Source organism: Phyllostomus discolor, chromosome 4, assembly GCF_004126475.2.
Source record: "Phyllostomus discolor isolate MPI-MPIP mPhyDis1 chromosome 4, mPhyDis1.pri.v3, whole genome shotgun sequence".
NCBI lineage: Eukaryota > Metazoa > Chordata > Mammalia > Chiroptera > Phyllostomidae > Phyllostomus > Phyllostomus discolor.
The window spans coordinates 184,032,050-184,053,388 of NC_040906.2; the positions used below are offsets into that span (position 1 = coordinate 184,032,050).

At 37.2% G+C, this 21,339-nt stretch overlaps 1 protein-coding gene across 3 annotated transcripts in view; it reads left to right on the top strand.

The window, feature by feature from the left end:
- ENPP3 (ectonucleotide pyrophosphatase/phosphodiesterase 3) overlaps positions 1-21,339 on the top strand; it is a 75,846-nt gene that overhangs the window by 20,058 nt on the left and 34,449 nt on the right. For all 3 annotated transcript variants that reach the window (XM_036024732.1, XM_028509664.2, XM_036024733.1), the window contains exons 6-14: positions 851-948; positions 7,988-8,067; positions 9,946-10,065; positions 10,612-10,721; positions 11,995-12,060; positions 12,776-12,848; positions 16,132-16,240; positions 17,699-17,827; positions 18,217-18,248. In XM_036024732.1, coding sequence (XP_035880625.1) covers positions 851-948; positions 7,988-8,067; positions 9,946-10,065; positions 10,612-10,721; positions 11,995-12,060; positions 12,776-12,848; positions 16,132-16,240; positions 17,699-17,827; positions 18,217-18,248 — 817 coding nt within the window. The remainder of the gene's footprint in view (positions 1-850; positions 949-7,987; positions 8,068-9,945; positions 10,066-10,611; positions 10,722-11,994; positions 12,061-12,775; positions 12,849-16,131; positions 16,241-17,698; positions 17,828-18,216; positions 18,249-21,339) is intronic.

Here is a 21,339-nt window from a genome sequence, read left to right on the forward strand (position 1 = left end):
TGAGTTTGAACATTACATTGAGTAATCATTGCATTTGTCTCCTTAGCCAAAGCCAGGACCATGAAATGTCTGCAATGTAGACCCCGTTTCTGGTCAGGGTTTGTTAATGCTTTGCTTGCATGTTGGTGACCTCTCCTATAAAACTACATTTAGTTAGTTCCATGTATATCTACCATTGTAAAATACTAAATATATTTGAGGTAATGCAATGCATCAATGTCAATGAGCCATGTTGTAATGATTTTGAAGTATTGGATGAGTGGGTTGGCATCAAGTTTTGAGAGATTAACTACTTAAGATTAAATAAATAGTGAGGAATGAAACTGGGAATTGAACTTAAGTCTTTCTGAGGCCAACACCCTTCTCTTTTCTTCATAACACACTTCCTTGTCATAACCTTTCCAGGCTAGAGAAATTTTGTACATGGTATACCTGGGTGTCATAGACAGACAATGCCAAGGACTAAGTAGAAATAAATAAAGTTAGCCAAACTTATTTAAACTCTCAAGAACTCAAAGGGTAGTAGATGTCAGAGTTGAAAGGCCCAGATAATTATTTAATACTTATGTTATTTTTTTAAGTTGTCCATTTTATTAGATTACTAAAATACTGGAAGTACTGATTGTTATGGGGAATAACCATTTTAAAAAATAGAAAGGAAAACTTGACCTAAAACTAATTTTTCTTAGAATTTTTTAAATTTAGAGAATTGTAAATAGTATAGGCAAATGTGTATATATATATATATATATATATATATATATATATATACACACACACACACAATATATATATATATATAATTTTTTACAATCAAAATAATGAACTAACATTTTGTTTTCATTTTTAGATTTGACCTTCCACCAGTTATTTTGTTTTCCATGGATGGATTTAGAGCTGAATATTTACAGACATGGAGTACTCTGATGCCTAACATTGATAAGATGAGTAAGTGTTCTACAACCGGAGGCATGCAGATGATAATGACCCCTAGTTAGTCAGTCTCTAGATGGTGCGCCTCTCTTTTCTGACCTTTAGTGTTGGCATATCATCTTAGCCTATGCTCTTTCAAGATCCCGATGACTTTACTAGATGATATTTGTTTTCATACTTGTCTCCTCCTTCCTTATCTGTAGCATGTTTGTCTCTCTCTCTCTCTCTTGACTTGTTTTGTATTTGAATATATCCTGTACTCTAAGGAAACTTGTTTACATATATTGTCTCAACAGTGGCATTTGTCAGACCTGGGTTCTGGGTCTTGGCAAGGTGGATATGATCCACCTGGGACAGGCTCCCGAAGAGGCCTGAGTAGACTGGACGGGGCCCGCACATACCAGTACTCCAGCAGGTGAACAGTCCAGTATCTATGTCCAGTTCTGGAGTCAAAGTACCTGGAACCTGGCTCTACCACTTACGAGTTGTGAGACCATGGGCATGTTTGTCTCACCTATTGGTGCCCTCGTGTCTTCATCTGTAAAACGGTCACTTCCTACCTGATAGGAAGACTGTGAGAATATATACATAGTGTTCACTGGATGATTTTAAGTTGTCATTATAATTATTTTATTATGATCTTTATTGTGATAGTTTACTTCCTTGTTAGGGCACTTGGCCTTCATATAATTTATAAAGTTAGCAGTAAAAAGAAATTTAGTATGAAAGACACAGGAACTAAGAAGTTTTAGAGTGCTGGCTCCAGAGGCCATGCTTTTCACTGCTCTCCAGTAACTGTCTTTCTTTTCCCTTCTATAAGCCTCCTGTCCCCCTTTTTTTCGCTTTTAAAGTCCTCAAGTTTTATGATAGTTTTACTGGTTTCCTATTTTTATGTTTCTCCAAATTAAAAAATTGGATGTAAAAAAGCTCTGACCCTGAGTAAATCAGTTACTCTTTCTAGGCCTCAGTTTCCTCATTTGTAAAATGAGGAATTAGATCTAATGATTTCTGTTGCTAATTGCAGCTCCAAAATTTCATAACTGTAGACCCATAAACTTCTAACCCTATAACACAAGGTGCTTTGTCTATTCAGGTTCTCACTCTCTGAGGCAGATCTTTAGCAAAATAATTGAGTTTGGGGCTCTGGTAGAACTGGCTCAAAGTTTAGGACTGGTCACATATTACTGAGTTACTTTGGCCTGGAAACTTAACTAATACTTCTTTCTCAGTTTCTATTTCTTATCTGAATTTCCCTTAGTGATCTAGGTATCAAATTCTTTGTCCAAAAGGGAATTTAACTAGTCAGGCTGAACTGAGCCCCTTTGCAGTGGAATTATTTTATTTTCCCATGCCACTGACAATAGAAATAAAGCCAATGAAATGCTGGGCCATTGAGAGCTTTGCCCTAAGGTCTAAAATATTTTTTTAAGTCATCCGGGCAACATCGTGTGTGAATACATCACTCATTAGGTATACCAAGGAAAAATGTACTGTTAGTTTCTTGGAGGCCCAGTTAAGAGCGAGATTAGGACCTCCCCAGAATGGTAGGCTTGAGGTGAGGTATGTGACAGCAGGTATCACTTTAAGGAAGTCTAGAATCTCACCTCTAGTGTCCCATTAAGCTGCCTGGATCAGGCGGGGCTACAGCGGTTGTGGAAACTGAGCATGAAATAACAGCATAGCTCAGTGAGTCAGATCACTGAGCTGTGGTATGAGATTACAAAGGGGACACTCTGGACTCAGCTCTAGTGAGGTGAGGCCATTGCCTTGTCTCACTGTGAGTGGAAACAAAGGGCCAGGCCCAAAATCAGAAATGTCAAGTGATTTGGCTTGAACTGGAAGTCAGACTTCCTGGAAAGGTAGGTAGGAAACCAGGGATAGAGAAGACTATTAGTAACAAGTAGATCTGGCGGGTAACATGGGTTTTGAAGATTAGGATTAACACCGTTGACATTCATAAATAGTAGAACACAAACTCTCCACAATGGATGCCCTTTTCTGTCTGCCTTCTGCCTTCCTCTTATTCTTATTTTAAATTTTTTATTGTGGTAAGAACATTTACAGTATAGTTTGATATCAGGTAGCGTGATTCCTCAACTTTGTTCTTCTTTCTCTGTTGCTGTGCAGGGCCTTCTGTGGTTCCATATAATTTTTTGCAATATTTGTTCTAGTTCTGTGAAATATGACATTGGAATCTTGATAGGAGTTGCACTGAATCTATAGATTGCTTTGGTAGAATGGATGCTTTAATGATGTTAATTCTTCCTATCCATGAATAAGGTACATACTTCCACTTATTTGTATCTTCTTCAATTTCTTTCTCCAGTGTCTTATAATTTTCCAAGCACAGGTCTTTTATATCCTTGGTTAGGGGTATTTTGAGGTATTTTATTCTTTTTGAGAAATTGTGAATGGGATTGTTTTCTTAATTTCTCTTTCTGTTAGTTCACTATTGACATATAAAAATGCAACTGATTTTTGAATATTACTTTTGTATCCTGCTATTTCACTGAATTCATTTATCAGTTCTAATAGTTTCTTGGTGGAATCTTTGGTGTTCTCTATGTACAGTATCATACAAATAAAGACAGTTTTAATTCTTCCTTTCCAATTTGGATGCCTTTTCTTCTTCTTCTCTTATTGCCATGGCTAGGGTTTCCAGTACCCTGTTGAATAAGAAAGGTGAAAGCAGGCATCCCTGTCTTGTTCCTGATCTTAAGGGGAATGCTTTTAGTTTTTGCATATTAAGTATGATGCTGGTAGTGGGTTTGTCATGTATGGCCTTTTTAACATTGAGGTATATTCTTTCTATTCCCACTTTGCTGTGTGTTTTTATAAATGGATGCTGGATGTTATTAAATGACTTTTAGCATCTATTGATATGATCATGTGGTTTTTATCTTTCATTTTGTTTTTGTGGTGAATCACACTTACTGATTTGAGAATGTTGTACCAACATTGCATTCCTGGAATAAATCCCACTTGATCATGGTGTATGATCTTTTTCATGTATTGCTGTATTTGGTTTCCTAATATTTTGTTAAGGATTTTAGCATTTATGGTCATCTACAATATTGACTTGTATTTTTCTTTTTTGGTAGTATCTTTATCTGGTTTTGGAATTAGGATAATGCTGGCCTTATAAAATAAGCTTGGCAGCTTTCCCTCCTCTTGAAATTTTGGAAATAGTTTGAGAAGGAGCGGCATTAGTTCTCTCTGGAATGTTTGGTAAAATTCACCTGTGAAGCCATCTATACAGTCCTGGGCTTTTGTTTTTTGGGAGTTTTTTTTTATTACTGTTTCAATTTCACTTGATGTAACCTGTCTATTCAGATTATTTGATTCTTCCTGATTTAATTTTGGAAGATTATGCATTTCTAGGAATTTATCTGTTTCATCCAGGTTGTCCAATGTGTTGCATATAGCTGTTCATAATGTTTTCTTACTATCCTTTGTATTTCTTTGCTGTCAGTTGTTATTTCTTGTCTTTCATTTCAAGCAACCCAAGTGTCCATCAGTAGAGGAATGAATAAAACAACTATGGGACATTCACACAATGGAATACTACTCAGCCATATAAAAGGAGAAAATTTTACCCTTTTCAACAGCATGGATGGATATAGAAAACATTATGCTAAGTGACATAAGGCAGTCAGAGAATGACAGATACCATATGATTTCACTTATATGTGGAATCTAATGAACAAACTAAAATAACAAGCAGAATAGAGACAGACTCATAGATAGAAAGCAGGATGACAGCTAAGGGTCAGGGGAAGGTTAGGATGTGGAGGTATCAAGCAAAAAAGAAAAAGGACTCATGGACATGGACAACAGTGTGGTGATTGCAGAGGGCAGGGAGCATAAGGGGATTAAATGGTAATGGAAAAATGCAATAAAAATTTAAAAAGACAGTAAAATATAAAAGGCAATAAATACAAAAAAAGAATATTTAATATGAGATCTACCCTCTTAACAGATTTCAAGTGTTTAATGCAGTATTGTTATATATAGGAACAGCATTGTACAGCAGGTCTTTGGAATTTATTCATTTCGTGTAAGCAAAAGTTTATACTTGCTGGTTAGCAGCTCTCCATTTGTTGTCCCCACCAACCCAGCCCCTGACAATCATCATTCTGTTCTTTGCTTCTATGAGTTTGACTATTTTAGGTACCTCATATAAGTGGTATCATGCAGTGTTTTCCTGTGACAGGTTTATTTCACTCAAATGTCCTCAAGTTTCATACATGTGGTTGCATATTGTTGGATTTTCTTCTTTCTAAAATAATAAAATTCTGTTATATATATAGTAATATATATGTTTTATATATATCCCACTTTATATAAGTGGTGTATATAATATACCACTTTCTTAAAAAATCCATTTTTTGTTTGTTTTGTAATCCGTATTTTAGTTAATAAACATTTAGGGTGTTTCCATCTTAGCTATTACGAATAGTGCTGCATTGAACATGGGAGTGTTAATATTTTTTTGAGATTCTGATCTCAATTCTTTTTAATAAATACCCAGAACTGGGATTGCTGGATCATATGGTAGCTGCATTTTTAATTATTAGGGGAAATTTCATACTTTTCCCACAGAAACTGCACTATTTTGCATTCTTACCAACAGTACGCAAAGTTTTCAATTTCTCCACATCCTCATCAAAATTCTCTACATTTATCCAAAAACACTCTTTCAAAAAAATAATAGATATCTTAATAGGCATGAGGTAGTATCTCTCTGTGGTACCGATTTGTGTTTCCCTGATGTTCAGTGACATTGATCATCGACCATCTTTTTTTTTACCTTAGGCCATTTGGATGCCTTTGCAAAAATATCTATTCATGTCTTAGCCTATTTTTTAAAAAATATATTTTATTTATTTATTTTGAGAGAGAGGAGAAGGGAAGGAGAAAGAGAGGTAGAGAAACAGCAATGTATGGCCTCTTGTGTGCCCCCTACTGGGGACCTGGCCTACAACCCAGGCACGTGCCCTGACTGGGAATAGAACTGGTAACCCTTTGGTTCTCAGGCCCATGCTCTCTCCACTGAGCTACACCAGCCAGGGTTGATAAATTTTTAAAAATGCATTAAAAGGTGTATAGTAAAAAACAACCAACCAACCAACCAAGAAATTTGTCTTTTTCATATCTTCCTAGATTTTCTCTGGAGAGGCAACTACTCTCATTCATGTATTGTGTCCTTCCAGAATTATTCTGTTCAGTCATAATTTAGATCCCTAACGTCTGGAAGAAACAGTGGTAGATCCTGTTTTCTGTGAGTTGTGCTCTAACAGCTCCAGTTCAAAGGCAGGTGGTCCAAAATGGTAGTCTGAGCCTGCAGAGTTAGCAGGGCTGTCTTGTGTGAGACATGTGGTTAGGGAGGTGTCGGCTTTTCACATTACTAGTAGCTTAGTTTGCATTTTGTTTAATACTCTGTTCCTTTAGGCATTTAGGAATTGACTGTGTCACTCATGTCTCAAGGAAATAAAAACAGAAACTGACTTTGTCTCTCGGTTTATTGTTTGATTTTTCCCACTTCTTTTACTTATATAAATGGATTTTTTAATTACACTTCCTTATCACGTGATTTCTTAACAATATTAAATGTGCCTTGACTGGGGGCAAGATTTGTTTATTGGCAGTATTAACTAAGAAAACAAAAACAAAAACGTATTTTAATCTTTAGTGAGACTTTATGTATCAGTTCCTGGACCAGGCCTCAGACTTACATGCCTCAGAACAACTTGGGGTGCTTGTTGAAAGTGCAGATTTGTTTGAGCTCCCTTTTCCTCACTTTCCACGCAGCCCCTCATCCCCACCAGTCCTATATAATAGACTTGATAGAGATCCCAAGAAGGTTCTGAAGGAAGAAGCTCCTGGATCATAATGAAAACACTGAACTCGAGGCTGGGAGGGAGAATAACTCCAAACGTACTTGAGAAAACATTCGTTATTTCAGACTTAAAGTTTGTTACTTTCTGGACAACATTTTCACTTTTTGTTTTAACCTAAATAGAATTGGTAATGGTGAAGCTTTTGTTTAGAGTTCGTGTCGACAGGAATAGTATGAAAAACTTCTTGTACTCCACTGCTGCAGAGGAAATAGCAATGTTCTGATGGGTCTGACTTCCTTAAACAAGGTTATTGCACAGACAGAAAACAGCACAACAATTGAAAACCAAATTAACGCCATGCTTTGTGGAAAACGGATTACAGGAAACTTCACCCATCAAATGGAAACTCGGCTGAAAATAATAAACAGCAAAGTTAGCTCATTTTGCGAACATTCCTACATGACACGGGCTTATGCATTGTACCAGTCCAGTTTCTTTTTAGTTACCTCGTAGTTGTGGTGACTTCTGTTACAGTGGATACTTTATGTACAAGAACTATTACCTGAGATACAAAGATTATATAAAAATTCTAATGTAATGGCCTGGGTTAGAAAACGGGGAGCAACAAAAGCACACAATGCTGACTGTGGCTGCTTTGGGGTATGTTAAACGCTCAGGGGTTAGCAAGCTGTGGCCCATGGGCCAAATCCAGCCTACCCTGCTCCTTTTTGTATGACTTGCTAAGTGCTAAGAATTGTTTTACATTCCTAAATAGGAAAAAAGAAGAGAATACTTTTTGACACATAACAACTGTGTTCAGTTTAAATTTGAAAAACCGTAAGTAAAGCTTTACTGGAACACAGCTGCACTCGTCTGTTCATGTGTTGTACAGGGCTGCTTTGGGTTCCTGAGGCAGAGTGTGAGCTGTTGCAACAGAGATTTCAGGGACTCGCAGAGACTAACATATTTATTATCTGGCTCTCTCTGGAAAAATTACTTTGCGGACCCTTATCTTAGCTCATTCTTCTCCTAAAAACTGGCATTCCTTAGAGTCAAGGAATTCTAGGTGTCAGAATTTTAACCTCTTTTCATCTTCAATCCACTCTTTAGTTAGTTTTCTATTTCTCTGGGAAAGTTTTATGTTCAGATTTTTAGTTACCCAAAAAACTTTGGAGGCAGTAAAAACTTTAATTCCTCACTATTTTTTGTTGCAGAAACATGTGGAATTCATTCAAAATACCTGAGACCTATGTATCCAACCAAGACCTTCCCAAATCATTACACCATTGTCACGGTAGGTACTTGGCTCGGGGAAAGAGTGACAGGCCACAGACAGGCAACTGGCACGCCCCCAGACATGCTTAAGGCAGGGACTGGCGGAGCCCTGTGGCACACATTTTACCAGCACATGTGATGGTAGTGGTGGCTTAATTCAGGCTAGGGGGTGTCAGTGTGAGGCCCATCCAGTGCTGGGAGGTGACAGCAATGAATGATGTTCAGGCATTACTAGGTTAATTCACCATTGTCATAGGCCATTATGAGGTCTTTGCTTCGTAAATGAACTGATGCTGGCTATTTCTCTTTAGATTAAGCACGTAAAGCAAATAAATTCTCCTTAATGTATGAAAAGTCATAAGTGAAATGAACAAAATAAACTCAAAGGAAAATTAAGTCATGTGACCTTCGTAGGTTTAGAACACTTCTTTTTTTTTTAGATTTTATTTATTTATTTTTAGGGAGAGAAGGGAGAGAGAGAGAGAGAGAGAAACATCAATGTGCGGTTGCTGGGGGTTATGGCCTGCAACCCAGGCGTGTACCCTGGCTGGGAATCGAACCTGTGACACTTTGGTGCCCAGGCCATGCTCAATCCACTGAGCTACGCCTGCCAGGGTGGTTTAGAACACTTCTTAAGGAGGCCTCGGCCTCAGCCTTTATTGCCAAAGGCCTCACTGTGCCTTTATTACTTTGCATTTAGTCTTCTATTGCCGTAGAACAGTAACTATAACTCATTTAAATTTTAGCCCTTAACTAGTTGTATATGTATATGTGTGTGTGTATAAATATATATACACATTTATACATATATGTATTTGCAGAACCTATATTTGTAGATTCACCTACTTGCTAAAATTAGTTTGCAGCCCCAAAGTCAATACTTGTGATACAGTCACAGTCACTTGAGAACATTCACAGAGCAGAAAACACTGGAGTTGCCCGGCTCACATGTTCCCAGCTGAGGTCTAACAAGGGGACACTCTGCCTTCTGGTTTGAGCTCTCATACTGTAAATGAGGTTTTCATAGTCTGCTGTTTATTAAGCGCTGTGTTTTCTGCATGTTTGTGCTGTTTGTTGGTGATTTTGCTGTTTAAATGTCCTTCAGGTGTAGTGCTGGAATACTGTCCAGGGTTCCTAAGATAAGAAGGCTGCGATTCATCTTACAGGGAAACCATATGTGTTACATGAGCTTCTTTCAGGCATGAGTTATCATGAACCAATAATATATATTAAATAATGTACCTTTAAACAGAAATACACATAAAATAAGATTATGTATCGAAGAGTAGACCAGAGTCTCACAGGCACCGAACCCTGTGTCTCCCTGAGAGCGATGGTAGAGCTGTGTGGTGGTGGCAACAACTTTATAGAACTTAACTACTATGATAACAAGAACTGACTGTGTGTGTACATAAAAACATAAGTATGCACACGTAAGATGTAATACATGTACATGTCTGTATAGAAGGGAAGATGGATAGAGACCTGGCAGGCTCTCTCTTGCTGTGCTACTAGCACACTTGAACCCATTTCGCCAGGAAATTTGATACTTAAATGTTTCTATGTAGTAAATTTCTTGATATTATTGCTAACATAACTAGTGCCCAATCCTTATTATAATATAGGAAACCTCAGTTAACAAATAGTTATTAATCACACAAGGGTTATTTTAACACCATCAGCACAAGCCATCTACGTAATATTCATTAGCTGCTGTGTGCAATGGTGGAACTCGATACACATACACACACACGTATTTGGGTTCAGATTCAGGGGTTTTATACTGAAATGTGTATGACATTCTTCTGAGATATGTTGTAGATCTATGCTATTTCAATTTAATGTTTTAGTAATATATTTTTTTACCTTAAATCCTTTTTTTTAATTATTATTTTAGGGCTTATATCCAGAATCACATGGCATCATTGACAATAGTATGTATGATGTAAACCTCAACAAGAATTTTTCACTCTCTTCAGCGGAGAAAAATAACCCAGCGTGGTGGCAAGGGCAGCCGGTATGTAAGCGTTCCACTTATGGCACCTAAGTAAGGGCATTTCCCAGCATGGCAGTGGGTCCCTCTTTCCTCTCCGTCCTGAGTTTTTCATTATCTTTCTAATTCTAAGCACTGGGGGTAGGAAGGCATTTAACCACTATTTATGATCTTTTAAATATTTATGATTGTTCAAGTAAATGACCTGTTGAATGTTGGATGTTGTATTATAAACATAGCAATCTGGAAGTTACTTGGAAAGATTGTTATTTTTTTTCCTTATTCTGTTTTGTAATTTTTTAAAAGGGTAAGAGAAGCTATTATTTACCAAGTTGAAAAAAAAGTGATCTTCTTTCTTACCACCTTACTACAATTTTAATTTTTCAGGTGGATCCCTGAAAAATTATATGTTTAACTGCTATAAAGACACATTTTAAAAAAATTTAAATACATTTTAATATTTAAATAAATTGTGAAACTGTTAATATTATTTACTTTCTAATAAGTGGCACCATTTCTACCCAAACTGATTATTCCCTTGGCTTCTACTTCAATTTCCTCTTCTTACAGATCTGGCTGACCGCCATGTATCAAGGCTTAAAAGCTGGCACCTACTTCTGGCCAGGATCAGACGTGGCTATAAATGGCTCCTTTCCTACCAAACATGTGCCTTACAGCAGGTAGTGAAGCACTTACAGATCTGACCCCATCGCAACAAGAATGATTAGGACTTTTTTCTTTTTTGCTTTAATCTTGATGGTAATTCTATTCTTTCAGTTTCGGGGCCCAAACTCTTGAAGTTGTTATTGATCTCTCCTCTTGCACCCCTCCTCCGTCTTTCAGTATGTGCTTGTAGCTCTAATTCCAAGTATGTGCTGAGAACTTTTTATTACCTCCAGCATTAACACCTGGTTTGAGCTATCATCACCTTTCGCCTGAATGACTTTGGTCACCTCTTCATACGTCTCCCTGCTTTTGTATTTGTCCCCTAGAACCTATTCTCAGTCTACCACCTTGAATGATTCCTTAAAAAAAAAAATCTAATCAGGTCCAATTATAACAGTCCTTTGCATCCAAACCTTCAATGACCCCTGTTTCACTCAGAGTAAAATCCTGCAAGGCCCTGTGTGGTATGACCCCCTTTGTCCCCCATCTTGCCTCCCAGGCCTCCTCTCTCACTGCTTCCCTGGGCACTCACTCCGCACGCCGACCATTGCAGGGGGCCTGATTCACCAGGCTTGCTTCTGCTGCTGGGCTTCTGAGCTGGCCGTTCCCTCTGTCCGAGACAATCTCACTCCTTGCATTGGTGTAGCCCATTCCCTCGCCTCCTTTGGGCCATTGCTCTAAAATTACCTTCTCAATTTTGTCTTAGCCTGTTCACACTAAGATTTTAAATTCCAAACCACCCCACCCCACTTTCTCAGGGTCTCTTTCTCTGCTCATCTCTCTCTCTTTTGAATAACATTTTATTTTTAGTATATTATGTAATTCATATATTAGGTTTATTATTTATTATTTGTCTTTCAAGAGAATATAGTCCCTAGGTAGAACAGTATTCTTGTTTGCTCACTGATAAATTCTGTTCAAAATGAACAAATAGTGTTTGGCACTAGAAGCTTCATATATAAGTGCACAAATGAATAAAATAAATAAAATAAAGAAATTATGTGAATAGATAATAATTATTGGTTTTTTATTTTAGTTGGGGAAAATTGAAGGAGACAGATGAGAAGGAAAGGAAACTATATTTAATTTATAGTGAGGCAAGTGTATCTCTACTCAAGTGTTAAAATCAGGAATCCCTTTAAGTACTACTGAACTCTTTTCAGTATTTTGGCAATATTTAAACACAGAAAGGATATCTGAAAATACCCACCTGCCTTTCTGAGTAAGAATCTAATGGAATTATTTTCGATTTGATTAACTAAAAACGTGATCTATTCTGCTTTGCAGCAGCGTACCGTATGAACAGAGGATCTCCACCTTGTTGGGATGGCTGGACCTGCCCAAAGCTGAAAGGTAACGTCAGAGAAGTGCAGGCACAGTGGCCTATTCGTAGGCATAAAAGGAAATTATTTCTTTACTTGAAATGATCATTTTGGACAAAGAAACTTGACATTTCCTCTTAGTCTGTACTTTTTACAAATTATTCTTGAGTGCAGTGGAGTTTTTGCTCTTGAGCGTGTGGTTGCCACGACGGGGCCGTGGAGACAGAGCAGAGGCCAATGTCACAGAACCAGATGTGGGCAGGGAGCGGAGCTGAGAGTAGATCTGAGACTCAGGGGTGAGGATGGACTCGAGGAGCCCGAGGCGCCAGAGCAAGGTCATAGCAGCAGGCTGGAGTCGGAGCATCCTGGAAGAGAGTGGCAGGTCAACAAGAGTGTCAGAAACCAGACACTTAAAGGCAAAATGAGAGTGGTAGAACAGAGCCAGCCAAAAGTAAGAATCCTGGAAATATAAAGGGCTAAGGCACACCAAGGGAGGTCTGAATGGCAAGAACAAAACAAATTTTGTTACTGAGCCAGTTAAATAAGAACACTTATTTTACTGCCATTTAAATGGGGACTATCTCTGCTGGGGCCAAGAGGAATCTCTGGGTCTGGTTAAATAGGAGGAGGCCAGGGAAAAAGAGAAGAAACTGCCACAAGGTTCTAGATTTACAAACTTCCCAAATCCAACTTACAGGTTTCTTCCAAATCAACAATGTCTTTCTCTGTTTCAATTTTACCCCCAGACCCAGTTTTTACACACTATATGTGGAACAGCCTGACTCTTCAGGACATAAATTTGGACCAGTTAGTGCCCAAGTAAGTTTTTTTTAAAATATATAAATATCAAATCATCCAGCCTTAACCCATAAAATAAAATGGTATTACTGTTATTTCATGTCATAAAAACATCAAGGCTAGATACTGCATGTGCCGATCCAGTGTGTCAATGTAGCCCATTTCTTGTTAAGTCACCGGCAAGTCCATCGTGGGGAACCCAGCTGTGTGTTCTTGCCCAGCTTCGTTTATAAGCTCCTTGTAATTGGACTTCATATATTGCCTCAGGCAGAGTTATTACCCTCCTGAACTCCCATTATAATTGGAGAGTTTTTAACATTAGTTTCCTCATTATCTAAACCATTCTGTAATGGTTTTACTACAGAAAATACAGTTCTTCAATGTTACTTAAAAAAAAAAATCTCCCTTCTAAAACCCACTGATGTAAAGTTGCAAAGGCCCTCGTGAGTATGGCATTTCCCCACCCCATGGGAACTCACGTAACAATTATCCTCAATTGTCCTCAACTGGAACGCAAGCATATTTATTCTGGCAGCATGACTGGTTATTCATCAGAAATGCCTTTTCTTTTCCTTTCCATCAAACCAAAATGATTTCTAAATAAAGCCTGGCTCATTCTTTCCACCTTAACCCTTCCGTCTTTGTCCAATACCGCTCTAAACTGTAGCACAGCATTTAAAACTTAATCAGGTTATTCTGACAGGGAATGGCTTACTCGTATGAGTGTCCAGTGTTTTGGCATTTCTGGGCCACACATTAAATACACAAACACTAACAAAAACTGATGAACAAAAAAACGGTTTTAAGTAAATTTGCAGTTTTGTGTTGAGTTGCATTCATAGCCATCCTGGGCCGCATGTGGCCCGTGGGCTGTGGGTTGGACACCCTGATGCATATTCACAATTTCCCCTTTCCTGTTTCAATTGTTATCCATATTTGTTATGATTAATCCCTTGACAGAGTTTGCTATACACTTGTCTGATCACTATAGTTGATTCAGTATTAGGCACCATATCTTTTTCTTTTAACCAATGCTCTAATTTAGCACCCAAATAAATTTTAAGTGTATTTATGGAAAGTGATACCAAGGAAAAGATCAGGGTGCCTGGAGAGAACTTCGAGGAGGTTCTCAACTAGTTGAGTCAGACGAGGGCTGGGGCTGGTTAGAAAGTTCTCCTCTGATTAACAAAAAGTAAAAAGTTCACAAGCAGCTGCATCAAGGGTGGAGGCTGAGCACATCAAAGGATCACACAGAATGAACGAAGGGACAGACAGATGCAAGGACAGGTGGGTAGACAAGTAGACACCATGACAATGGTGAGAATAATAACAGCAGCTAGCCCCACTGGGCTAGAGCTGGGTTGGCTGGAGAGTTCATGTTCGGTAAGGTGTGCCGTCTGTGATGTGTGTATTCTCTGTGAAGACTCTGTGCTTAGGGAGCCTGTGATGAGTTCGGTTCCTCAGTCCCTCCCCTGCAGGAGCACACGGTGTCCTGGAGAGGCAGTCACGTGCCCAGATGATTTCAAAACTGTGGGGAGTCCGACAGTAACAGAATACCCGAGTGCTGTGAGAGGACACAGGTGGAGGGCCCTTGGTGTACAAGGAAGTGAGCAGGGTGACTCTGTGAAAGGGGACATAATTATGCTATGACAACTGATGGAAACTGACTCTCACTGGCGAACCAGAGTGTATGGTGAACCCTAAGAATGAGGGTCAGGAAAACATCTTGGAAGTTGATGGATTTAGCAGTAGATAAGGATGGTTTCAGTTCAAGTGCTGCACTGTCTTTTATTAGTGGTGGAGCCACGAACATATTACTGAACTTGTTTAAACTTCCACTGTCCTGGCCTCCACCACTGGAAGTTCTGAGAGCACCGCCCATGAGTGTTTGCTGTGAGGATTTCATGAGATAAAGCACTAGGGCTCTTAACAGAAATTGGCTAGTAGAATTCTTTCTCAAAAAAGAAAAAAGGGGCAATCATTGTTATAATAGTACTAAGAAAGATTAAACATTTCCCCCTCTCCATGAGGGCTGATATACTTTCTTATCCACTGAAAAAAAATTAAAAAGGGATGCCAGTTAAAATTTATTCATTTAAAACTTAAGTGAGTTTAATGTGCTATATTGATAAAATGTAGAAAAATTTAAAACCACAAAAGGATATTGACAATGAAATAAAGATAAACTCCAGTTCACTATCCAAGACAACCACTGTTAATAACGTATACTTTGATATATTTCCTTCTCATTTTCTGATCATGTGTGCTTACTAAGAAATGCTAAATGTTTAAAAATGAAGTTGGGATTATGCAATATATATTAGTGTATATACAGTTTGGTTTTACTTTTTTATGTTTAACATTGTGTTGCAAGCCTTTTCTTACGTCATTGTTCTTTTAAAAGTGTTTTTTAACGGCTGTCAAGTAAGCCTTCTCAAAGATGCGGCAAAACTTACGTTTTTGTATTTAAATTCTAAATAAATATTATGATGAACGTCTTTGTATGTAAATTGTACTCGAAGTGTTTATTTAGGACAAGTGCCCAGAAGAGGAATTATTAAGTTATTGGATGTGTTCCTTTTAACTCTCTGATTAACTCATGGTCTTGTTACACAACCCTGCGGAAGGAGCGTGAGCATTTTAGTTCCCATAGGAATTTCTGTGGAGTCCCCTCCCCAACACTGGGCACTACCATGAAAACTCTGCAACTGAGTAATGTTTGCTGAGGCTGAACATTCTTCTCAGATATTTACTGGACAGTACTTTATCTTTCTTCTTAGGAAGATACCACATTTTGCCATGTATAATGCACATTGTTCTGCCCAAATTTTTGAGGGAAAAATAAGGCTATGCATTCATTATACATGGGTAGTACCTGAAATACCTTGTATCTGTTCTCATGTTTTATAACTATTTGTTACCTAAAATTTCTTGTACCATAATATGTTCAAAAATAAATGCTAAAGTTCCTTTGTAATACAAAAAACAAGTATCTGTGAATAAATAAAAATTGAATTAAAAAAATTAAAATGAAAGATATTTTTCCTAAAGGATTAGGCCAAAAATGTGGGTGTGCATTGCATGGGTGTGCATTATACATGGCAAAATACTGTTACTTAAAATTAAATGTTTTGTCTACAGAAATTTAGAGAATTGGTATTTGGTAAACATCTCTGATGTCCTACTAAAGTACCAGCAATTTCAGAAAAGAAGATATGTTTAATTTTCACTTCATTAAACAATAATTTGGTTAATTAAACCCTAATTCATGAAGACAATCTTAACTTCAATTTGTTTTCCATAGGTAATTCAAGCCTTACAGTCGGTTGATAACGCTTTTGGAATGTTGATGGAAGGGCTAAAGCAGCGGAACTTAGACAACTGTGTCAATATAATCCTTTTGGCTGACCATGGTATGCTTCAGAAAGTTGTGTTTTATCATTGATTATCTCTTACAAAAAGAACAGTGGTATCTTCAAAGTCCATACTTCTAGACCTGGAAGCTGCTGAATAAGCAAAGAATGAGTTTGAATGAATAGAGGACTAAAATTTAAATTTCTAGTTTAAATTTTATCTAAATTGTATTACATTTTACCTATCAGTGGGTGATTCCTTCGTTTATATATACTGGCCGATCTTACCGTGCCCTGCAGTTTTTTTTAAGTTATGTGAATAGGGTGCTATAAAGTCTTTGTCACTTCACATTTGTCTGCTTGAGGTTAACTCTTCATTTCAGTTCACCTGCATGTTAAATGACAAGGAACAGCCCTGACCCATGTGGCTTGGCTGGGTGTCATCCTGCAAACCAAAAGGTTGTCGGTTTGATTCCTGGTCAGGACACATACCTGGGCTACAGGTTCAGTCCCCAGTCAGGGTGTGTGTGGGAGGCAGCCAGTCAGCCACACCCTCTGCCACCTCACACAATTTTAAAGTACTCATTCAACAAATTTTTTTAAGGGCTTACTTAGTACCAAGTACTTCACTAACAATGGTGTATTAGAAAGTACATAAAGCAGAAAAGGTTTTTTCTGAATGGATGGTCAGCACCATCCTCTCTGCAGGATATTCAGTGTGCTCCAAGGGCTGAGAAGGACCCAGGTATGGGGCAAGAAGAGGAAAGGAGCGTATCTGTAGGACTTTTGTTTATATTTTAGAATGTCAAGGTAATATGAAACATAGTGACTTATTAAAAAGTTTATAAAAAGATTCCCTAATATTCAGCCTATTGTTTTAAAATTTAAAAAATATTTCAATGCATATTTTGTTAAAAGAAATTATAAAATATAAACATAAATATAGAAGATAAAATATTAATACTTAAAATTTAGATGTAGTTTGAAGAATCTTCAAATAAAGTGGTTTAACTACCACATTGTTTTTAGAGCACACGCTTCTTAGGTAAATTAAATGGTACAATTTATAGAAAGTAAATACCTTCCAGCCCTTATCTCTTCATGTATTGTTTCATAAAAATGCATGTTATTTTTTTGTTTTAAAATATAATGTGTTACCTTGGGTGCAAGTCAGATATTATAAAATCTAACTCACTTCTTACAGAGGATTTTCTTCGAAATTACTTTAATTGATCCACATCGAACAAATGACCTGTTTATAGTTTCTGTCTAGTGTTCTCTTATAAACATGACCCTTCTCTTCTACTGCCAGGATTTCAGGGTCTGCTGTTCAGAGTAAAGTAATCTGGTAATTGTACAGGTTCTCAGTAAACTTGGTTTGAAATCTGTCACATAAAAAGTCTTTTGTTTGACCGGATTAAAGATAACCAATTGTTAACATCTATATACTTACAGTGAATAGTATATATAATATGTATTACATATAATATACATATGTATATATATTTTAAATTTCAGGAATGGCTCAGACTTACTGTGACCAGGTGGAATATATGACTGATTACTTTCCCAAAGTAAACTTCTACATGTTTCAAGGGCCTGCCCCCCGAATCAGGGCTCGTAATATACCTGACGAATTTTACAGCTGTAAGTATGAAGACACCCATATAGGAAAAAAGAAAAAGGTAAAACTGAGAGTAAATAACCCTAGCCCCCTATTCTGAAGATGTAGGGAGCACTAGGCCCCCTCTTGTGATTTCTTGGGAAGAACAGACAGAAGCAAATGAGAAAGTCCCATGTGTAAATTTCAGCCAGACTATAAAGGCTATGGTAATGCCTAATATCTTTAGGTTAAAATATATTCTACTCCATCCTTAAATGCTAAAATACTTCTTTGCTTGAAATAATCTTTTATTTAATTTTACCAAATCATAATTATTATGAACGTATGTGTCAAATTCACCTGAGTTGCTCACACTTTTTGCAGTTGTCAAGTATCAATTGTAATGTGATTTATATTTTTTCTTTTGAAACAGTTGATTCTGAAGAAATTATTAGGAACCTCAGTGTAAGTACACAGTCTCCTTGACACACCTATTTAAGTAAATGTAATGTTCTCAACCTGGGTCTCAGGAAATTTATATTCTATATTTGTGAGTATAAACCACTTGTAATTTATTTTTTAAACCTTCTGTCATATGTATATTGGTTGCTTTGATCTTACTTGTTTTCATTCTGGAGTTGATGACACCACAGGAAATTAGTTTGGGGTTAACTGTGGCACTGAGTCCTAGTTTTCACTGAATGGGCTGGGGTTTCATTCAAAGCGGCCATGCTAGTGAGCTTCGGGCAGGGCCACCTTTCACATTTTTTTGTGTGTGTGACTTAATATCAGAATGGTGGATCACAGAGTCTGACAGACCTTTTTGTACAGGTCAGAAAAGTCATCTTTCTCTTCTAAGTATAATTGCAACTGCTTTTTATCGGTTCTTCCCACACCCCAGACCATGAGACAATGAGCAGGGCAAACTCCAGAAAGCTTAAAGCAATATGAATTTTTTAAGATGGAGTTCACTGCACCTGGAAAGACCTCAAACTAGTCTCGTGTGGTAGTTTTAATATTTAAATCATATTCACAAATTATATCTACAATATCAATATAGTCCAGCTACTATATTCATGAGTTTACCATTGCTTGGGATGGGGCTAGATTTTTAATTTATTTATTTGTAAAGATTTTAAAATTTATTTTTAGAGAGAGGGAAAGGGACGGAGAAAGAGAAGGAGAGAAACATCAATGTGTGGTTACCTCTCATGTGCCCCCTACTGGGGACCTGGTCCAAAACCCAGGCATGTGCCCTGACTGGGAAAAGAACCAGAGACCCTTTGGTTTGCAGGCCCATGCTCAAAACACTGAGCTATTCCACCCAGGTTTAGATTTTTTTTAAGTATAGGAGATATGCAATTATAGTAAAAACCACTAGGAGAAATGTGAATGACTAAAGATATGCTTAGTGAAGAATAAACTTACTATAACCTGAGACCATTGCAAGTTTGAAGTAGGAATGACCATTAGGGAAGAAATCCTGAGTGTTAAGCAGTCCTTTTTGCTTTTACACCTTCTAATAATCTGATCTGGAGTAAGAATGCTAGACTCTCTCACCCCCTACTGGTAGAAGTTGTACATGCAGTGTGTTTGTGCTGATTGGGTGGGTAGTTAGCTATTTTCAATTTGTGGATTCTCTGAACACATGCACTGTTTTCCCTTTTATCTCTTACCTCATGATCTATATCTCTGAAGTCCTGCTGGTGACATGAGGAAGGGAAAAATCTCAAATAATGCCACTGGTACGGGGGACCGAATGCCATAGGCTTTGGAAATCCATTACGAGGCCTCACAGATGTGGACTGGGTCTGGAGCTATAGAGCCCCCCAAAATGGACCACTATTACACAAAGTAGTCTGTTATTTCTGGGAAAATATTTCCTGTAGTAGTACACTATCCCCAGGGCTGCTGTTCTTGGGCCTACTGTGAGCTTGTATTGGACAAACATCACCAAATACAAACTGGCAACTCATGCACGTTCCACAGCATTCTGACTGCATGACAGACAACAGCATCAACTTCTTTCTTAGGGTAAAATAACCAAAATTTTATCTCAACTCTAGTGTCTTTGTATCAAATTCTCAAGCACAAAAAGTAATCATGTACTTTTTCAGGGGTTAGGAGCATACCTCACTTTTCTCTGGATTTACTCTGTCTACACAATCATCTGGCTAGGAAAGTATGGCTTGTCAAATGAAATTGGCTTAAGAAGGAAGTAATGATAAATAATAAAATGGTAGAAAAATATGCCTAGAAAAGACAACAAATTAAGCAAGAAAAAAGTAGGCAGAAATAATCTGTGCGATAAATATTTTTCTCTTTCCCCTTTCACTCTATAACATACTTTATTTTCCTACTCTCTATAATATATTTCTTTAATAGTGACACAGACTTGAAATATTTATATTATTGATGCTTAAAGCAAATGAGAAAATTGGGGAATAGAAAAAAATTACTTCCCCATGTCTGCGTAAGAAATGTCCAAACTGACACTGGAACCAAAACTGACAATTGCCAAAAAGCAAAATTTCACATGCTTTGGAGAATAACAGTGTTGGCAGCTTCTCTCAAGCATTTGAAATTAAGAAGGGATTTACAGAAGATTACATGAGGGTGGAAGGAAAGCAAGGCAGGGATTGGATTAGGATAGTTAACAAGGTTCTGTGCTCTCTTGAGGGTGGTTTTGTTTATTTGAAAGATAAGTTAACATAGATGCACAAGAACAATGGACAGGTCTTGAGTGAAACACCTTTCACTAAAGAAGTTACATGCCTGGGGAGAGACTACCCACCAAGAGCTGCCCAGTGAGGAATTTATTATCAGATCACCCTGTGAGATTACTTTTCGCAGAACTCCCTTTTCATTCACACCCATATTCTTACCTGTATTACCTTTCTCTTCTCAAAAAGGTAATGTGGGAGAAAAATATCTTTCATAGTCTAAATTCTCATTTCTTCATTTTTTTACATGAATATATACCAGTTTGATTTTTGATTTTACAGACTTAAAATATGCCATCTAGGTACAGCAGTAATATTAAAGAAACAATATTTCTCTTAAGTTGGTGAGAAATCCATAATATATTACAAATAGAGAGACTAATAGATCAAAAACTACTAACTTGATTTGAAATTAAGAAAATGTAGGATTATTTAAAGTATAAATTGAGTCAATAGTGAAGGGATTTTTTGGTGCAAGTGGAGTGATTTTTAAAATTTTCACTCATTCTGCTAATGTATAGCATATATTTTTCATATATAATTTAGACTCAAAAGTACCATTCTAAATCTAGACATATCTATTTTATCTCAAAATAGGAAAACAAGAAAGGAAATTTATGGTGGGTAAAGATATATACACACACACATAGGAATAAAAACTTAGAACATTAAACAATATAATTTACATCATATTTTCAATCACAACCTAAAGATTGTTGCAATAATAAAAATAACATAATTAGGGAATGAGACCACATCAATAATAGATTTAATATTCCTATTGCAGTAGCTAAGCTTAAATCTTATTTTTAAAAAGTGCTTAACAAGTTGTC